The following is a 20,577-nucleotide window of genomic DNA, read 5'->3' as shown; positions in this document are numbered from 1 at the left end:
CCCCTGTATAGAGATAATAGAGTAGTGGTCTGTTCGAAACGTTTATGGGAACATGGAGCGATATGGTCATTCATACGGATTTTTTTTTAAATCACGCACAATACGATATTTCACACAAATTCATTATTACAAGAGTAGATCTTTGCCTGTCTCTTGGCATTTCATTCCATTATACCGAGATTAGTTACGGACATACAACCTTAGCCTTCAAAGACTATGGTTCATAGGCCTATCTACCATGTAATTAAAACAATCACAAAATTACTGGTCATCCGGTTGCATCAAACATTGTAATTTGTTATTTTTAAAAATACATTCTGTTACCCAGAGGAGTGGTCCTCGACATATGCGCGGATTCGGAGAAACGTGGTTTTCTAAATTTGATGGATCAAATATCAAATCAGCAAAATTTGTTTCAAGAATTGTCCAATTCAGTATAAATTGCATTTGGTACAAAATTTAATCTGTTTAAAAGCCAGGCATATTAGAATCACTTCGCGTTTCTACACTAACCGTGTCAAATAAATGATAAAGTGTATAAAAGAATTAAGTTTAATAAAAAATACTGAGTAATCTTATGAATTTCAGGCGAAAAAGTGTAATTCGACTACGGCAGATATTCGAGTTCCATGGATTCCTCGGGAACGTTTAAACAGTGTACCTAGAAAACATATTGTAGACGTTGTTGAGGAACTTAACTAAAAGAAATAATTTTACTGCAACCAATATGTTTCATGCTGAAAATAGTATCTTTTTTTAAGCAATAAGTGCCTATTTGACAGCTTCCTTTGAATAAAAAATCAAAGCGAAATTTACTTTACATAACGCTGAATTTCTATAGTAATTAACAGTTTTGTTGGATTTAAATTGATAAAGTATGTATCGTTTTGTGACAGAACAACAGTTTTTATTGTTGTAATAAGAGCTTGTCAAAGTATCAACTCAAGCCGGACCTGAGCCTATAGCGCCGTTGCCAAAGGTCCACCACATTGCTCCGTGTTTCCATATCTCGTGCTCACCTCACGCTATCATCACTTGCACACCGCAGCCACCTGAAACGAGCGGAGCTGCTAGCATTGCGATTAAGTGCGTGTGAGTGGAGGAATCTTTCCTATCACAAAGATGCTTCACATCCCCTTCCTTCCGCTGCCTATACCGTACAAAAAAAGAGGAAGAACTTTGTAAGAAAACACACGACTCCGAGTGAGAACGGCGTGTCTTCTGTGAGATGAATGAGAGTGAATCGGTATCGGGAAGCTTCTCACGCTCACGCAGCTTGTCTGGGTCGATCGAACCCCGAACAATTTGCTGTAAAACAATAGAAACACACACACATTCAGGTGCGTGCGCGTGACAAAACGCGTGAAGAGAGAACAAACTGTCAAACACCGTTGTTGTTGTAATTGCTCACCGCGTGCGTTCGCGTTCAAGATGACAGTAGTCGGGCAGTGGTGTGCAAACCGCGTGGGCAAATGCCGTCCATTTTTTTGTTTGAAGGTGAAGGAAACTTACAACTGATTTCCATTTCTTTTCGCTTTCCCAAAACCGGTGTAGAGTTCGAGAAATGTTCAGACATGAAAAAAAAAACCCGCTGTAAATTCACCCATCCGATGTAAACACACACACAGGCGCCGTAGGTGGTGGTTGGTGGAGGTTGGTGACTCCCAATCGCCCCACACACACACACACACACACACACACACACACACACACAGTCGCGTAGTTGCGCACACGGCGGACGCACACAGCGAACACGCGCGTATATTCGTGCGCATGTACGCAAAAGCCTGCTGCTGGCGCGTAGAAGCCGGAAAACAAGATGGAAGAAGAAAACGATGAAAATGAAAAGAAGAAGAAGAAGAAGACAAAAAAAAAATGTAAATTTGAAACTAAAATGGGGAGAAACCGAATTTTCCGACACACATACACACACACACACACTGGTCGGTTGCATCGGTATCTCACGGTACACTTGCTTGCACGACCGATAGCTGATTAGGTGACGCACCCCCTCCTTCGTAATTATCATATTTCCTCACCCTTCTTCCTGCCTTTTCCATCGTTTGTGGAAAATATGCATAGTTGATGGGCTTTTTTCCTTCATTTTCTAGCACTCTCCAGTACATGTGTGTGTGTGTGTGTGTGTGTATGTGTTTGAGTGCCTCTTATTGCCTCGTTTTATCATCATCTCTGCCGGTGGTGGTGAAGTTCAGTGGCCGCAGTAAACGTCTCTTCAAGCGTGCTGTTTTTTTTGTTGGTTCGCTCTTCACTTCTTGTTGGCTCTTTGTTTTCATTTTCTTTATCAGAGCTCTTCTCGAGCATGCAAATCTTCATCTCTGGGTCTGACCAATATATGGAGGAAAAGCATTTTTTCGTTTTAATTTGTCACTTGATGCGTAAACGCGCATCCAAGTAGGGAAAGCTTCTCGAACCTTAAAACTTCCTTGATTTGTACGCGTGTGTGTGCGCCTGTGTGTGTGTTTGGGGTTGTTTTCCATCTCACCTCGCCCCATGACGTTTGCTGCGAGCTGTCATAGCAACCCCTCCGGTGGTGACGGCGAGGAGGCCAAGGTTTTGGTTGTGTGCGGCCGGCCGACATTTTCCTTCATACAAAACGCGCCGCCCCAATGCAAATGGTTGGCCGTTCACAACGGTCCGAGCGAAGCGAGCGAGAGGCCGGTTTAGGAAAATTCTGTTTGTGTGTGTATGCGTGTGGAAAAGCGTGTGGAAACCGAGCCAGACAAATTGCCTCCAGCGAAGCCCATTTTTTCTCTCACTCTCTTACGCTCTCCTGCTACCTATTTCTCGCTCTCTCTCTCGCTTTTTTCTATCTCCGTCGCTGGAAAAGTGTCCTTTTTCCCTCGAACACATTGGCCTGCGCGCGTGTGTGTGTGTAAATTTGTACAACCAGTCCATTTTTCCGGTCGCCCCCGTAGCCATTGGTGCACGTGTTGTGTTTCGTTCCATCCACCAAGGAAGAGCCCCTATACACACGCAAGGAGAGAAATCACCATTTTCCCATCGCTACAGTGTGAGGCTTGGGGTTGTGTATGTCTGTGTGTGTGTGTTGGGTCGCGTAGTTTTCCCAGCGTTTTCGCCAGTGTTTGTGGTGCGCTGGAAGAGCATTTTCGGGGCCGGGGCCGGATTTTTTGACAGTCCTTGCCCTTGTTGCTTTCCTATGTGTATGTGTGTGTGTGTGTTTGTGCGCGCGCGGAGACAGTTCTTTGACAGGTCGTGGTCCTGTAGGGCGAGTTTTTGACATTTCCGGTTTTCCATACAACCCCATCACCGCACGCACCGTATTTGGCACGAGAGCCGGCATTGGGTGTATTGCTGTGTGGCAGGAAAGGGTTTTGACAGATTAAAATCCACTTCGTGGTGAAAACTCATTTTTACGCGGTGTGATAAGCGCGAAAGCATTTCCTTTTTGGGGTGGTTTATTCATCTCCCAACACGTTGAGCTGTGTCTGGCTGTCACATAAACACACACATACGCATACTCTCTCCGAGGCAGGAAGGTTTTTGGATGGTGGCTGGCTGGTGAAAAGTGACAATTGCATAAACAGAAGAAAACAAACCCCAAATCAGAGGCAGCGGTCAGCCTCCGGTGTGGGCCTTTTTCTTCGTTTTGGTGTGTGCGTGTGTGTGTGTGCGTTTCGAAAGTTTTTCCAATCACGGCGAGCTACGCGTTTTGTTGCCGGTCGGCGGCACATTGGGTACAATTGCTTATCTCAAACTCCTCTCCCCCACACGCCAACACAAAGTCGAAAGTGGAAAAGGAAAAGAAAAGCGACGGTGTGTGGCTTTCGCGTGAAGAAAGAAAAAAACTAGAGTGTGTACGAAGGGAACGAAGGAACGGATGCGATTTTTGGCAAGCGATCGAAGTAGGCTGCTTGCGTGCTTGGAAGTGTGTGTGTGTGCGTTGGCGCTGGCACAAGAAAATAGACATTCCTCAAGCAAAAGACATTGGATACAGTTGAAGGAGAAGCAGTGTGACAGAAGTGGTTGTTTCTTTTCCTAAATTGTATAAATGATTTATAAAATATTCTTATTTGTTTTCGTTTTTTTCTAATTGCATCTTTTTTTCCTCCCCTCCATATTTTCCACAGTGTGCAAGCGAAAGGAAGGAAGAAGTGTATTCTGAAAGTGTGTTTGTTTGGTCCGATATCATATCGCCCAGCCCTTGCGCCCAATTTCACCCCCCAACAAAAAATCACCCTGTCTCCTCCCCCCCCATTACCGTGTGGAGCGCAATTCCACTGGAAGTCGCGTGGCCTGTTCGGTGTGTGTGTATTGTGAGTGCTTTGTTGTGAGTGAGTGAGAGCAGAGCCCTCCAGAGTGTTTGCGAAAAGTGTGCAGCAGCCGCCAGCAGGTGCGTAACCACCAGCAACAGCAGCGTAGCGTGTGTTTTAGAGTAGAAGGAAGCGAAAGAAGCGAAAAAGAAAATAGAAGCGAAGGGTGGTGGTTTGCGTTTGTTGGTGCGTGTCCGGAAGTACCCGGAGATCTTCCATCTCCACACACACACACACACAAACACAACGCGCGTGGATCGATCACGGGGCCACGAGTTTTGCAAGGCTCGTAGGGCAGCAGGCACCCATTTGCTACATTTTATACCCCTTTCTCCACACGAACTCTATACACACGAACTATACACACGAGATAAAACTCTGTTCGCATCTCTCTCTCTCTCTCTCCAATATATCTCTATCTATCATTCTCTCTCCCTTTCTATCTCACAGTCTGTACGTTCTAAAACAACAACAACAACAACACACTCTCACACCCCGTTCGACTGACACCTAACTCAATTCGAGTAACAGCCAAAAAGCAAACAACTACAACTACAACAACAAACGAAAACAATAAACAACAAAAGCACACACGAAAAAAAACTCACAAAACGCAAAGCGGCTGCCCGTGACCAACAAACAAGGCGCCAAGGTGTGTTAAAGCCCACCTTCCCGCACAGCTTATATAAAAAAAAGCAAAGGCTACTCTCTCACTTGGCCAACCCAGGGAGCCGCTACAGGCTACACAACCCGCATCACGATCGCGTTCACGCAGCAACAGCATCCCCCCGGTGCCGGTGTGATGATCATGGCGTCATTCAACGGTGGCAGTGCCGCGGGCGGCGGCGGTGGCGGCGGCCAGGATGGGCCGCACAACAAGCGGCTCTGTACCGGCCAGGAGATGGGCGAGGTGCCGCTCAATAGTCGGGTAAGTGTCTGCTAGATTCTTGTGTCATTGTTTTATGTTTAGTCGGATGTATAAAGATTTGGGGATCAGAGATAAGGTTTTTAGGCTCTGCATGTTATCAGATCTCAACAAAATTTTTTGGATGAAATCTTAACTAAATTCCAACATAATACCCAGGACTTTCAAGATATAAGTCCAATCAATTATAGCTATAAACAAAATTTTTCGGATGATCTCGAATAGACAACTGGATTGCAAGATACTACCCGAAGACTTCTGAAAACACTTGAGATATAGGAACTAAGTCACAAACAGCTATTGTTGGAGCAGATATTTTGGATTTTCTTTCAACTATAGACCTTACATATTGTCAACTTTAAAGATCCGAGTCATTCGCCAGAACTTTGAGCCTATATGTCAAAGTCAGCTCAATCTCAGCTCTCATCCTGATCTCTTGGGAGATCTTCTTAACTAGAGCGTTAGATACTACCCATGATTTTGGAAACATCTTAGGAACTAAGTCACAGATAACCATTGGAGGTCATTGGAGGGTTTTGTATACCCCCTAGGCATCGCCATCTTCGAAGTTCTCAGTCATTTGTTGGTTTGAAATAGTTTCTACTGTCACAAAACACAAGCTTTCAAATGGTCCTAATCTATCTGTGTGTACTGTAGACATCTGTAATTATCCATTACTACCTAGCTGAATATCTGGAATGCCTATGGAAGAAGGCATATATTTGAAACTATACTTCAGGAACGGTAAATGAATGAAGATGTTAGATATCCTCCTTAGATATCCAAGATTTTTGTTGAATTCCAAGAAATTCAAAATCTTAGAGATCTCTATAAACTGCTGTTTGGTTAAGACCTCCTGGTTAGATATCCTGGGGTCCCTGGGGGATTTCAGCGTATTGCCTGTTACCATCTTATGTCCAGACATTACACAACATCGCAGAATGTTCAATATTCCACCATGTCATACTTTTACTCCCAGTGCGTTGTTTAAACCTTCGTTCGTTGGGATTAAAAAGGGATGCCAAAGTTATTTCGTCTCCTTTGTTTCCAATGTTATTTGCGTACAGATTTTCCATTCTCTCACCAATACCAATACAAGGGGTGGAAAGTAACGTTTTTTTCTACCCTCCAGCACGCTTGTGTGGGTGTTTATTTACCATTCGGTTCGGTTGCGTCCTCTTCAGGGCACTTCATTGATTGAATGTTTCATTCACTTGGGCGATGATGACGACGACAAAAAAAAGGGGGAAACACATTGTGGCCGATTTTCCATTCGAGTGAGGGGGTGTATTTTGTAAGGCAGCGGGCTTAGTAAAAAACCTGCCGCCAACCCTAATCAAATCGTCCCGCAACGCAGCGAAACAAAATTGAGGGGAGAAAAGTAGGTCAAACAGTAGGAGCAGGAGCAGAAGCAGCAGTAGCAGCAGCAGTTGTACCAGCATCGATCGTTTGACGTTCCCCTAATTTCTGACTAGTTTTCCCGCTTTTCATTTCGAGCTTCTCGGGAAGTTGGGTTCCTTCTTTTTTGTGCTAATGCCGACAGGGCAAAGGAAAGGCGCTAGCAGAATGCGTCCGTCGGTACTTTGTCGTATTGTTGCTTTCTCCCGGGGCAGACGGAATGGCGCTCGCCTTCGCCAGACGTAGAGGGAGAGAGAGAGACAGAACAAGAGTAAGAAACGGAGCCAAACAACACCGACATGCGCTGGATGAGAGCAGTGTTCAGTTTTATCGACCACGCGCCTCGGCAAGACCGCGCCGAAGAAGATGTTCACACATGTGTCCTTGTGTCGTCGGGAAGCTCGTTTTTCTTTCATTTCGTCTGCACTGCATCGCACTCTTGCCACAGTTAAAAGTCGTTTGCTGCCGGCGGAATTAGCGCGACACTAATAAAAGCGCGGTTTACTACTTTTACTACCCGCTGCTTTCTCTTGAAGGACGGGAAAGGAATGGATTTACTGGCATATTCCATTTTCCGCGGATTTGCACTGTTAAACGGTGTAACGGATATAAAATGTGATTTTTTTTGCAATAAAACCATCACTGCACAAATTTATAACGACAAGCTGACTGTCTGGCTGTGACTGCACACATGCGTCGCGCAAAGGTCCCAGTTGCTGCTGTGGAATTTGGGATTAAAATTTCGTGTGCGTGACACTTGTTGAAAATTGATTTATGGAATTTCGGAATTAATTTGGTGTTCGGGAACAAAGTCATGCAGTTGTGCGAGGTTGGGTTATTGGTATAGCATGAGGAGTCTGAGTTGGACTTTTATGACTGAAAAACATGATTTTTCTAGCATATTGTCTCATTGTTAAGAAACTAGGATAATTTTAGCATGTAAACATGAATTTTGAATTCGTTGCATTAGTCAATGAAGAGGATTGTAATAAATTTGACATTAGATTGAAGCCTTGTAGATGCAAGAATTGGCCAATTTTCCGTTAGGATGTTTTGGAGAGGCTCTAATGTCCTCCTTTTTAGTCACATTTTGTTTAAGACTACAAGTAAAGTGTATTTTCGTGTTATGGCTAGATAATGGTTTTCGATGTATGCTCCATTTCCCACTAATGCCCTCCCAAATTCTTCCAATATCGTCATACAAACTATGCAGATCATTGGATGAGGTTTCGGTTTGTCTACTGAAAGCATTTCTTTGTTAGTTCTGACCATCTCTTCCTCACAATTGCGGTCCATTTGTGTTAGCTACGGATGAAACAGAAAGTCTCCGGACAGGAACACCTCAACAGAACCAACGCCAGAATTGCCAATGCAATATTCAATGCGCATATGCATGCTTCAAAAGCAAGAGTGGTCTTTCGGAGGTTGCTTTTTTGTTGTAAAATCGACCCATTAATGACCCTCATCTCGGCCTTACTGCTTCAGGGAGTATAATTTTACTTTTGCTTTTTGATGCGTTCTTATCGCGAATCTCCTTTTTGCCGCTCTTTGCGTTGAAGCACGCCCGTTACGCAAAAAGGTGTTTCGCCAACGGTTGACGTGTTTCGCCCTTCGCGTCCAAACGCGAATGATGATAAATTGTTAAGTCTCGGTGCGAACGAGGAGGACGTCCTCTAGTGTAATTATTCTTTTCGAGCATTTTCACTGTTGTGTGCACGAATCAATCCTTCATGCTTCAAGGATAACTGCTTCGTCCATTATTATCATCATCATCATCAACATCTTCGTCATCTCCGTGATCAACTTCTCACGCAAGCTTAACGTTGCAATTGTTGCACCGAGCAGCGGCTAGTGGCATGGGTTCCACAAGAAGGAGGTTTGCATTTTATGTTGCTCTGCCACAACCGTTCGGGCGTTGAGAAATTTGATCACCGGGCGAATGTGACGGTTATACGAAAGTGAAAACGAGCAACCGCTCGATTGTCCCTGTTGGCTGTACAAAAAATAAAGGGAACCAGCACACGTTTGTCCGCGCTTAATTCGGTCAGTAGTGTCCGGCCGAGTGACGAGCTTTTCGGGGGCAGCTCAATGTAACCGGTTTTGCTGACGATGATGGCGGGAAGCTTTTTTTATCATAATCGACTTCAACTTTTTTGATTTCACCGCTTCGCAGAACCGGCCAATCATCGGACAATCGCCGGCATGGATTACATTGGTTCTTTTGCTTGCTGTGTGTGTGTGTCGCCCAGTGACAGGGCGGGCAGGCTATCAAGCATTAGCATTGAAATGGGCTCATTTTGCTGTGGTTTCATGCCGTTTCAGGTGGGGGCCCGAAATTCCATCAGTGCGTGAAGGCGATTCCGCACCGGGACAGATATAGAGAAATAATATCATTCTGAATATATGATTTAAGCAGCAACGGATGGAACGAAACGGAAAGTGTGGACCGTGGGTGAAAAAAGGTTAAACAAATAAAGGAGACCATTTAAATGCCATACATGCGCCTTGATTGTTGTCCCGTTGTCCTCTGGACGGGTTTGTAAACAAATCAGCGTGACACAGACACAGCCAGCGAAAGCATCTTAATCTACGCAAAGGAAAGTAAAAATAGCATGACACAAGAGAAACTGTTCAGCTTGTCCCTCTATCGTAAAGTAAAAGTACTGTTCGCTGAACTTAAGCTGCACTTGTTTGAATAAGGCGTTTGGCGCTTATAAGCATTCTAGACCGCATTTCAAATTCATTCCAAACATTACCATTCCAAAGCGTCACGTGTCCGTCTCTGACAAACCAATTACATTATTAGCAGTGCGGCGGCATCCTGTGACACGGTATCCGTCTCTGCTACCCGGGATTGCAATATGCATTATGAAAAGCCATCGGGGTTTGGCTGTACGAAATGTGATCTTTGGTGTGTTGTGCACGCTTTAGGTTTGGGTGTATCAAAAAGTTTTGGAGGTTAGGCAAGATAGTTGTTGTTTTAATCTCTCAGAAATACATTGGAGATACTTCAAAGAACAGATGTGATTGAACAGATGATCTTTTGATGTCTTAGGACCTAAGCAACGGAACGGAACCAGACAGCAGTTTGACAATTTTGAACAATTTGAACACGAAACAAATATTGTTCAGAAGTAATAGAAGGATCTTCTGGTTCGATATTTGATGTATATCACCATCCAAACTTTGTTTTTTTAAACATCAATTCTTTGAAATTGTCAAATATTTCGTACAAGATGTGAACGTCGACATCTCCAACAACTTGGACTACAGACAATGCCTTGTGTTCAACATATCAGTTAACAATACATGATAAGATTAGGTTTATATGAAGAATTCTTCTTTACAAAAATCAATGATAATAGAATTTTGGTTATTGATAGATTGCTTCAAAATCAGATTTGCATTTTGAGCCTTAGAATCTCATGTCTAAAAACGTATCTAAGGTCCATTTTGCCCGAACAAGAAGCTGCTGAAACTCTCAGACCAACCTAACAGTCTATCCATACACCAAGATGCAACCGTGAGACGAACGGCGCACTTGGCCAGCACATTGCCTAGCGTCACCACGAACCGGCTGGCGGTTTTGTTCGGCGGTTCGGCTTCTTGCGTGCGCGTAACCCTGGGCAAATTTGGCTAGAAAAGGTCTCTATTGTCATATCGCGTCAAAAGAGCGTATGTGACACGGACACACACACGGGATGGGGAGGAAGGGATGGCCGCCGAGTGTATCGTATTAGATTTCGCCCTTGGTGTCACCACAGCGCAGCCACACAATCGACGGGAGGCAGAACCTTGCAATTCGGTCGCACGCTCCGCTGCGCTGATGAAGATGGTAGGTTGTGTGTGCTGCCCTTTGCTGTCTGTGTGCTTCTGCTGGCCAAAAATGTGCAATGTCATGTGGAGTGAGTCGCACACACAACACAGCGTGTCACAGCGTTTGTGACGTCGGTCCGGACGAGAGAGATAGACCGTTTACGTTCCGTTTCCCCCGAAGCGTGACGTTTCGAGCTAATGACAATGGTTTTCCGTTGCAAGGATCACATCGGATATGGGCACCAAAAGCGTTGCGGGAGAGGTGTGTAGAAAGGCACGAGATAAGCGCTGAGTAGAGCATTCTATAGACCGTGGCTCTTGAACCATCCGGTACCAATGGAACTCGGGGCTCTTACAGTCTGCGTTGCACGCGTTTACTCGTTCGTGTTGATCACTTCAACGGGCTCGTCGCCGTGTGCACACATAACTCTTTCATCATCCCATCACGGTGCGGCCAGCTTACAGTGAATTAAACCTTACCCCGTAGACGCGAGACAATGGCGTATGTATGTATGTTGTGTGCCGGTGGATGATGCGACTCAAGTAGTTTGATGACAATCAAGCCGGCCGAGGAATGAAGAAGGCACTCATCGACGCGAACGCTGCCATCTCGAGTGCATTCATATTTCAATGATCGATTTTTGAGCTGCTCGTAACGTACGTAACGGCAATGAAAAGGGGATGCTATCGATGGGAACGTAATTTCATCTTTTACCGATGTAAGATTATGAACGACAGGGAAATGGTCGTCTGTAGTTATTTGTTTTTAAATGGACACGAACGCAAAACAAAACGGTACGGGAAGCAAAATCGAATGCGAAGCCCCAGATATTGAAGATCGGGTGGCGGGAGTGAAGGCGTTGGAGACGATAAGAATTGAAGACCCCACCCCGGTCGTTTGTGGTCGGTTAGTGAGGAAATTGCTGACACGTTTTGGGTCGCTCCAAAAATGGATATTCGATTGGTGTAGCAATATTGGAGCACGTTGGAATGAGAATGAGACGAAGAGGCGCGAGGCGAGGAATTTGTGGTAAATATGGTTTGAATTTCTTGCTCGTTGTCGTCGTCGTCGTCGTTGGATGTGTTGGGTGTCTCCCTGATCTGCCTGCTTTGTGTTGGTGGCTGTGACTCGTTTGGGGCTGTTTTGAGCTGGACAGATGCCTCCAATAAAAGGCAATTGGTAGAGAATGACGGTTAGATTAGATGATGCTGGCTTGGCGCCTCTTGCGTCGAGCCCAAAATGGACAATCCTCTTTCGGTGTGGAAAAATGCCCAAAATCCTACCGCAACAACACTGGGTGGGAGTTGTGGAGAGTGGCCTTGGTTTTGGAGAAGAGCAGCACAGTGTGTTAAAGATTATGATAAAGGTAATATTATTAGGATTTGGAATGGTTTAGGTGTAGTTCAAACTGTTACAAAATAGTCTATAAGTGTCTAAGAAATACTATGGTCCAACTTATTGCCCAACAGCTGGACATTCCATAAGTAGAGCTTCCCGATTTTGGAACTCCATAAATTAGACGCTCGAGGTAAGCTACTTGTGGTGGGTCTGCGTCTGCGTACCAGCCAGAAGGTGAATGAAATATATTGTTTGACTCATTGTCTATAAATATGTTATGATACACAAAACGCACCACTAAGACTAATTTATTGGGAAAAGATTTCTGCCATCGAACGGCAGTTCCGTTACGTCCATCCTAATGCTCCACGCTATCCTGCGCCGTATTCCGTACGGCTAATGGACGTGAATGTGAGCTGAGTGCACATAAATTTGTGCCTACTCGAAGTCATCCCCAATTGACGCTGTTGAGTCAGTGTTTCGGAATGTATCGGTATGGGGTAAGAGTTTAGCATTTTGGCCTAAAAACAGTCCTCAACAGTTGTTTGTGTCTTTTCATTCTGTTGTGGACGTACTATTATCGTTCGTTCGTGCTAGATTCGTACGGCAGAAGTCCTCAGGAGCGCATCAGTAACACCGTAACTGACTTAAATTATTCCCCCAAGGCTCTCTGAAATCGTCGCAAATAGAACTATTCCTGAAAGAACCATTTTCCGGAAGCAATGATTTCTGTGAAATGTGTTTTTTCCGAAACAAAAACGGGTTGTAAACTTTTAAAAGCAATGTTTGTCTTCCTTCGGCATCTTCCGAACCATCAGATCAAACCGCGAGCGCACAAACCACACGAGGTGGTGGTATCGACACGCCAAACACACAACACCAATTGGTAGCGATCAGCGGTTGTGACTCGGTGCTGGCTGGGGGCTAAAATTAGCTTCCTAACCCAAAACCGGGTGGTGGCGGCATGTTGTAATGGGCAAAAGTGTTGTGTGTGTGTGTACGATAATAGATTCCTCCCTGTTTGGCTACTCCAAACACGGAGCGGGGAAAAACCTAAGATGTCCGAAATCGGAATGTACTAATGAGAGGTACTAATTTATGTCCTCCGATAACGCTTCAATCATTTGGCGGATGGGGCACTAGGTCTTGATTTTTGGAAACGTTGAGCTATTTCCCTGTGAGAGGAGAAGTTCTCGAAGACTCGGGGAGGCTTCGTTGTTGGGTTGTTGCAAAACGTATCTAATTGCTTGGTTCCATCATTTCATTTAATCGAACATTCAGACTGAACTATCTCCGCGATAAGTTCGCGCAAAGTGCGTCGTCGAGTCTGTGTAAACTTCCCGTCTTCCAGAAAGATACTTGAGACAGCACAGAGTTGGTCCGCTGCTCCAATATCTCATCCACGACGACTTCCACGACGGCTTATCTTGTTTGCGGCTCAACAACAGCAACAGCAACCACCACACAAGGTCTGTGTCGCTCAAGGGCCTCCGTTCGATAAGCAATTCGCACACCACCGCCAGGTCGGGCAGAGTGAAGTGTATCTGGCGCGGGATTACCATCGTCCGTTCTGAGGGTGCGATAAGCGGGAAAGAGTTACACACTGCTCTTGTTCAAGCCTGCTGCCGGCGAAGATGCGCTCAAAAACTGAAAAGCAGTGGACGACGGTTTTTGGCCCAAAAGAACAAACTGGATCTTATTCTTCACTGGCGTTTTTGTTTTGTGTTTGGTTGGAGAGTCGCGTTTGATATATTAGTGCGTCGTCTCGGGCAATTATTCAGCCCCACGAGAGGTGTCTGTCAACATCTAGGGAGAGAGAGAATGGTAGTGTGGTGTGTGGGATACGCCGTTTGAACAGGTTTGTTTTTTGTTTTGCTGCTTCTCATGCCGGGACTTTCGCGGGGCATCACTGTTGAATGTGGTGGGCATTGGAAGCGTTCTTTTTTATATTAATAAGCACATGTTAATCGGCTCCGGGGTGTGTGGTGGAATCGTAACTCTCACCCTCCCCAAAACAAGAAACTCTTTGCCAAACGGGGTTAACAACCTGATGGATGAGTTGTTACTGTTTGTTTCGGTGCATCTTCGTCGTCCATCTGGTTCCAGCGCTCAGAGATTATGAGAGGTGTTAAAAGGTGTTGATATTTGTGATGATTTCAATTTTATGTGCGTTTGTGTCATAAAAGCCATCAATTTCGTTGATAGTTTTGAACAAGAAGAACATTGTTTGAGCTCTAGGATTTTGGGTGTGGGTTGATTTTGTGCGCTCTGGCTTGATTATTCCGGTAAAATCTGCGCGAACTGAGTACGGTGGAACCTTGCCAACTTCCGAACGGATTCATTGTAGATATCTCTGCCATGTTATCACATCCAAATCCTGTTGCTTTTGGATACCGTACTTCCAGGGCAGCAGACTCCGCGATGAAAGGAGCAAAAACTCTTGCCAAGAACCTTTCGCCTCATCGAATATTCGCTTTTCCATTATGCAGCGAGCACCGGGGGCTTCGGCACCATTCGGTTGATTTGTACCACAGACGCGGAGCGATTGGCTTTGATTTTTGGAACTTTTGGCCCTACTGTCTGTCTCGCTGATAATCGCGGTGGTACTGGGGTGGGCTTTGGACTGGCTGCAACAACCCATTAAATCGGTGGCTTGTTGGCGTCTGGCGCTTTGTGTTCGTATTAACGAAATAAAATAAATATCTCAGCCACATAAAAATGGGCAACAGTTTTACACTTTGCTTCCTGTCTGCTGCGAAAGGTACGATTCTTCTTTATCCTTGGAACCAGCCACCGGGGGTATATCTGTTGCATAATCAATCCCGTTTTCCCTTGTGTATTTCATCTTCGACTTTGAAAGCGTGTTTCCATCATCTTCCTGCAGCTTTTCGGTTTGTTTTAGCGCGACCCCGGTTTCGCTTATTTTCTGCTACATCGCTCGCCGGATAAATGAGAAAAGTTTTGGTGGCCGGATCGTGCCGCGCCGCCATCGTGATGAAGATGAATCTTCTTGCCTGTTTTGTTGTTTGCGAGAAATGGGGAGGATTGGGCTGTTGTTGTTGCTTAATTCGACAAGCCGGTAAAAATAGACTGATAGGGTAAAATGATTTGGCTTATGGAGTTGTTTTTTTGGTATTAAGTTGATTTATAATTTAGTTTTTTGTTCTAAATTTCGCGTTGTGTTAAAGGAGATGATTTCTACTTGATGTACAGCTATTTTATTTTAAAAAATTTAATGATGTTTCTTTTCTTCGCACATTAAAATCACACTCTGTCCAAACACGTCTAAACTCCCTAATTAGTGTCCGAATTACGGAATTTTTGATCGCTCAGTGGTTTTGAACCACTTATCTCTATGCCTCCTCTCGCAGAATATTCATCGTACACGGACGCGCGTATGTCGCACTCGGCTTTCGGAGAGGAGTTCCGGTGTGTATCCGGAAGTGCATCAAAAATTTAATTTAGTCCCAAAACTCGGCACTCGCTGTCGAACTTTTGGCCTTTTTCCTGGAGTCCGTCCAGTATGCTTTTTTTCTCTGTGTGTGTTACCAATTGTTGCTAGTTCTATCGCGCGCAGGTTGTGGCGGTTTTTAGCTAAAGTCTCCCTTTCGAATCTCAAGCCGGAGGTGATATTCTAATGAAATTTTTACTCCACACCCGGTATACACCATCCCTCCGGGCTGTGGGCTTTTGTTTTTATGTGCGTGCGCGCGCGCTCCTTTACTCTGCTCTGCGTTATTTAAAAGATAAAGGGGTTCGGGATGCCCCACCCGGAATGGGAGGAAATTTTATTTAATTTCAGCAAGCCGCGTGCGGATGACGAATGCTTTGCGTTTCTTTTAGCCGCGGTGTTCCACCTTTTTTTGTTTCGTGTGGCACATGGTAAAACCGCGTGACCAACATGACTACTTCCATCCATCGCACTTCACGAGAGGGTGAAGGTGAAGACGACAACTCCAACGAGAAAAATGTCAGTTCCGGTTGTCCTCATCCAGCTCACCTTCGGCGTTTCCAGCATCTCTCACAGCATGCTCAGGGAGAGAAGAATTAAGTTAGACAATTTTCATTTCCACCGCAGCTGCCGTCAACGTGTGGTGTGTGTGTGTGTGTGGAAGGATTGAGTGTCGCCGGGTGTGTGTGTTGGGGATGTACCTTTTGTGACGCTACTTTTTAATCAAAGTGACATTAGTGGGGAACCCAACAAAAAAAGGAGGGATGCGGCTTTTTATGTTAGCAATTGTGAGGCGAAAGAGTTTTTTTGTGTCAGTGTATCCTTTTTTTGCTGCTGCTGCTGCTGCTTAATTTCTCTCCTGGCGCCGGAAGTACAGGGCCGAAACTTTGTTTTTAATGCTTTCATGACTGGAGGGGGATAAAAAAGGTTCCGAAAAAAGGAGCTTGGGCAAAAAAATAAAGCTCTACTACATCTACCGTATGTCTGTATGGGATGCGAGCAAGGTAGCAAGGTTTGAGAATATTTGTGGTTGAAAGTTGGTCTAGAAAAGTCAATCCTTGTTTTGATCAAACCGAGGATAAAAATTAGACCACATTAGATCAAAATATTGCTTGACACAATGTGTAATATAAGGTAAATATTCTATGAAAAGCGTCATTGCTACTTTCAATACGGATCATTCTTAAGAAGCAATAACAAAAGCGTTCTTTTTTTTTAAATATGTTCATCCCCCTTATCCGAGGTCGTCCGGATGGGACCGGCTACCTTCATGCCAATGCAAAATACATTGAACGGCATGAAGGCGACAACACAAAAACAGCAGAACTCAACACACACACACACACACACGTCGTTTGCATATGCAAAATGTATCGGACTCGAAACAACCTCCCCAAGCGGAAAGTTAAGTGCAATGAGCGAAAAAGTTTATGCTTCGCATGGCGGCATCGCACCATGGCTACCCTGGAGATCTCCAATGAGACAAAAAAAGCGTCACGTTGTCCCTTTTCCCTTTCTACACCCGACCCCAACTTCGATCTAGTGATTGTGGAATTTCACATGGGATGGGATATGTAGCTTGGCCACAAGGAGTTTGTATTTTTTTGTTTGGTTCTGTACCTTCGCGTATGACATTTCTGTCTGTTGTGCTGCGCTGTTCGTGTGTTGAAGGGGCTGCTGAAAAGCTTTTTGAAGGAGAAACTTTTAAAACGACCACTGGGCTGGAGATAACCGTTTGAAGAGAATCCCTGGGAAACAGAATGCTGTCTGATATGGCAGAGCAATTTAAATGCCAAATATTAAAGCAACAACTCATGAATGCTGTGAACGATGTGAGCGATGTGAGAGCGCTGGGATATTGAAGCTTTAAACGATCTTTCAAGAAGGATTGTTTATTTAGGAAGAAATGTAACTATTATTGAGAAGAATTAACTCGAGAATGAAGACACAGAATGTCCTCCGAATCTGGGTCAATCGTCACCTAGCTAAAACGGTGTTTAAAATGATTAGTTCTACCTCTCAGGCATACAAATCATGTAGAGCCAGAATAAATTGTCCGACTTTAAAGTGTCTCATTTACATTCTCGCCCGTACTTGGCCAGAATGCTCCGTCGCCACCGGACTACCCGAAACCTTGGCTGAAGGCAACTTTCCAACCGACTGCTGCTTCAATATCGCTCCAAGACCAAGATTGGTTGACCGAAAACAATAACCAGGCGCTTGGGCAATTAATTAAAATTCAGCACACGTCCTCCCTACTTGCTAGTGCACCACGTTCCCGGTTTTGTTGCCTCAGCACGGCTCGGGGCAGAACTTTCAGTTTCAGTTCCCCTCAATCATCGCTTATGGACGTCCCGTTACTGACCGCATTCTCGGCCGTGCTTTCTTATTAGCTCGTGCCATGATGGCGATGACGACTCTACTACGGTAGCTTTTGGGCAACCTATATAACCCGCACTAGAGTTGTCAATCTGTGTCATATGCCTTTGACGTATAATGCGTGTGTCGGTTGGTTGGTTGGTTTTGGGTTTTGAGGTTTCTCGGCTCCAGAGTGCTCGGGTTGGTGCGTGGTTCTGACACCATATTCCAAGGTTTGGACATCAACATATACAGTCGATGGTGTAGCGTAGCGCGCACGACCGACCACACGCACCATATTTGAGTTGGTGCACTTTCCTGTGGTTCCTACCAAGGGGGGAGTGTTCGGGGTCGATTTCTTGTTTCGCTATCTGTGCCGCTCGATCGGACCCTGGACGGAAACTGGACAGGTTTTGTGTGAGCCCAGCGGGCGTGGAGTTGTTCTACCGGTCTCTCCGCATCTACGCTTCTACGTTGGAGTTGCCTTGTGGAGGTGTAGAGTTACCTTGTGGGAGAGAGATCTAAAGCGTTGCCGTTTGATCTTGATGTTGTCGTTTTCGTGGGCTGTGTGTGTGTTAGTTTGTTACCTCACAGACTTTCGCTAATGCGTACAAAGTGTATCGGTGGGCCCTTTGCTGTGTTCCAAGAAGTCAGAAATAGTATCATTACTCCAAAATCCATGCCTAGAAGTACATTGATTCAAGACATCCTCTGTTGCGTTGGATGAAGCGAAGTTCTTCCGTTTGAATTGAAGAAGTTTGTTTAAGAACCCACAAATTGCTCAATTGACTTCAGGTTCATAATGTATTCCGACAATGTCACAATATTCATAAACCGTCCGTGTGTACCTGTGTCGGGCATCTTAACCATATTGATTATTTATTGTGACTTCTTCACTTTTTATGCCGTCTATAAATGTTTATTGCTTCGTTTTGCTGGCGCGATGCCGTGTCTGGCATTCTATGCGTGTCTTCTACCAACTCCAATCACCGCTCCGCAATAAGCCAAAGCCCCGGAACAATGAATCGCAATTAAAGCTCCACTCGCGCCATCCTCCTACGGGCTTATCCCGGAAGAATCTGGGCGCATGCATTCAGCATCCAGCGTTGGAGGTCGACTTACTCCGCGCACTGTCAACTGTATTCAAGGTTTCTTCGAGTGCTGGCGCGTAAATGTATACATATGCGGAAAGGTGGAAAGTTCTGCGTTATCTGCCCAGCAGGAGGGCCGGTGAGCTCGGAGCCGGACCCACGAGAACCTCTCTCTCTCTGTGTTTGTGCTTGAAAACCACAATGCTCTTGGTGCACGAACCGTACTTGGGGTTAGGCAACCGGCGGGGAGGTTGTCTGATCCGAGGTCCAACTTCTTCTGGTTGGCTGTGGGTGAAGAATTCCGCGTTGGTAGAAGAAAAACCTCTACGCTCTAGAGTCAGCATAGGGGAGCGGGGTAGAAACGGTCAACAAATAGCCCGGCGAATGAAAGAGACAAGCGGCATCCAACTATTCGAGCCAACTCCGAAGTGTTCCGAGCGAGCACCCGGTTTGGGCCATTCGGAGCAAGAGACGGCGACGGCGGGGGCATCAAGAAGAGAACAAAAACCGGTCGTGGCAGCCATGATCTAGTGCCAGTTTGGCCAGGATTTATTTTCACTTCCCGTTTTTTCTTCCCTCCGTCCACTGGACTCTCTTACTGCTGGTGTGTATCGCGCGCGCCTTTCACGTTTGCGTGCTGGTTGCCCATTCCAATCGCGCCATGCTTTGCTTTTTTGTGCTCTTCTGCTTTCCTTCACTGCTTTATTTTTTTTTTCGAAAAACCACATAGCGATGGCACAGGGTCTGTTGTCGTTGCGAGGCCGAAGAACAACGAGGAGGCGGCCAGGGTAGGTTGTGCAATAATGAATCTCTGGCCGCGGTTAGGCTATCCAATCAATGACCGGATGACCTCGGCAGAAGAGCAGGAAATTCACCGCAGTCGCCACCTTCCAGCAAAACCCGTTGGAAAGGCGCAAGTAGATTCACCAGCAGGCAGCAGGAGCAAAAGATATTCGCTTCGAGGTCTGTAGAGCGAGAAATATGCAGGGCCTAAATGTGCGCCCATCACCGGATGGTAGTATAAAAATTAATTAAATTGAGGCATATCGGCTAGAGCCAGTCTAGGCAGCACCTTCCCGGCAGTTCTAGGCTTGGTGTCGGTGTAATGGTGACATAGCGTTTGTGTGAAGTTCTCATTTGCCTTTCCCCAAGTGCACGGAAGTTGTAACAACCAACAATGCCTACCGGTGGTGTATATACGCCTGTCATGTGTACAGGATGTCCACCAACCAGGCGCGCAACGCCCAACCACGTGGCTGTCAACCTGCACCGTGTCCCGACAGCGTATTAGTTACCCCCTCTGTCCCTCTGTGTCCTTCCCCAGCGAAGGCAATCGGGAACGGCGGAGAATTAAAAAGCGAAAATCGATATTTCGACAGTTTGTTGTCTTCCTTCCATGGTGAAAAAAAGCCTGGAACGTCACGGTACGCGTACTACACCGGTGCACTACCTTGGCGACTGCTTTATGCTTTAGCCTCTGCTTTGTAGCCTGTCAGCTCTGGACTTTCTACCGTTTGCGCGTACTGTCGCGCCCGTGCTGCTGGGGACCGCCCAGTAGGCAGCAGTCTTTATCCGAGTCGACACGGGTCCCCAGTGACAGAGACGTCTCTGTCTGTGTGTGCTTGTGTCTGTGTAGTTTGTCTTGGTCTTTATTCGGTTGAAAATTTGGCCATTACCGTGCGGAGGAGTCCCTCGTGTACCCTTGTGTACAGTTTTAGGCGCTTTTGCACGTTGTCCAGGGGAAGCGCACTCGGGGGCAGTCAGTTAAGTTGTAGGAAGCTTAATTGGAGGCTTTTCGTTTCGAACGTCACGCAAAAAATAGGTGCTCAGGTGCTTGCAAAGTTTCCTGGTTTTTCAAAGCTGTGTGTTTTACTGTGGTTGAATGTAAGGCATCTCCAGCACTCTCC

At 45.6% G+C, this 20,577-nt stretch overlaps 1 protein-coding gene across 18 annotated transcripts in view; it reads left to right on the top strand.

The window, feature by feature from the left end:
- The window catches only part of LOC1280613 (heterogeneous nuclear ribonucleoprotein L), a 175,039-nt gene that overhangs the window by 2,774 nt on the left and 151,688 nt on the right, over nucleotides 1-20,577 (top strand). For 11 of the 18 annotated variants that reach the window (XM_061658899.1, XM_061658908.1, XM_061658906.1 and 8 more), the window contains exons 2-3: nucleotides 4,110-4,372; nucleotides 4,743-5,220. In XM_061658899.1, coding sequence (XP_061514883.1) covers nucleotides 5,095-5,220 — 126 coding nt within the window. In that variant the 5' untranslated portion in view covers nucleotides 4,110-4,372; nucleotides 4,743-5,094. Of the gene's footprint in view, nucleotides 1-4,109; nucleotides 4,479-4,742; nucleotides 5,221-20,577 lie in introns of all 18 variants that reach the window. The other 7 variants (XM_061658909.1, XM_061658898.1, XM_061658911.1 and 4 more) reach the window with 3 other exon arrangements.

This window comes from Anopheles gambiae, chromosome 3 (genome assembly GCF_943734735.2).
Source record: "Anopheles gambiae chromosome 3, idAnoGambNW_F1_1, whole genome shotgun sequence".
Classification (NCBI taxonomy): Eukaryota; Metazoa; Arthropoda; class Insecta; order Diptera; family Culicidae; genus Anopheles; species Anopheles gambiae.
This window is presented reverse-complemented; position numbering and strand designations above follow the sequence as displayed.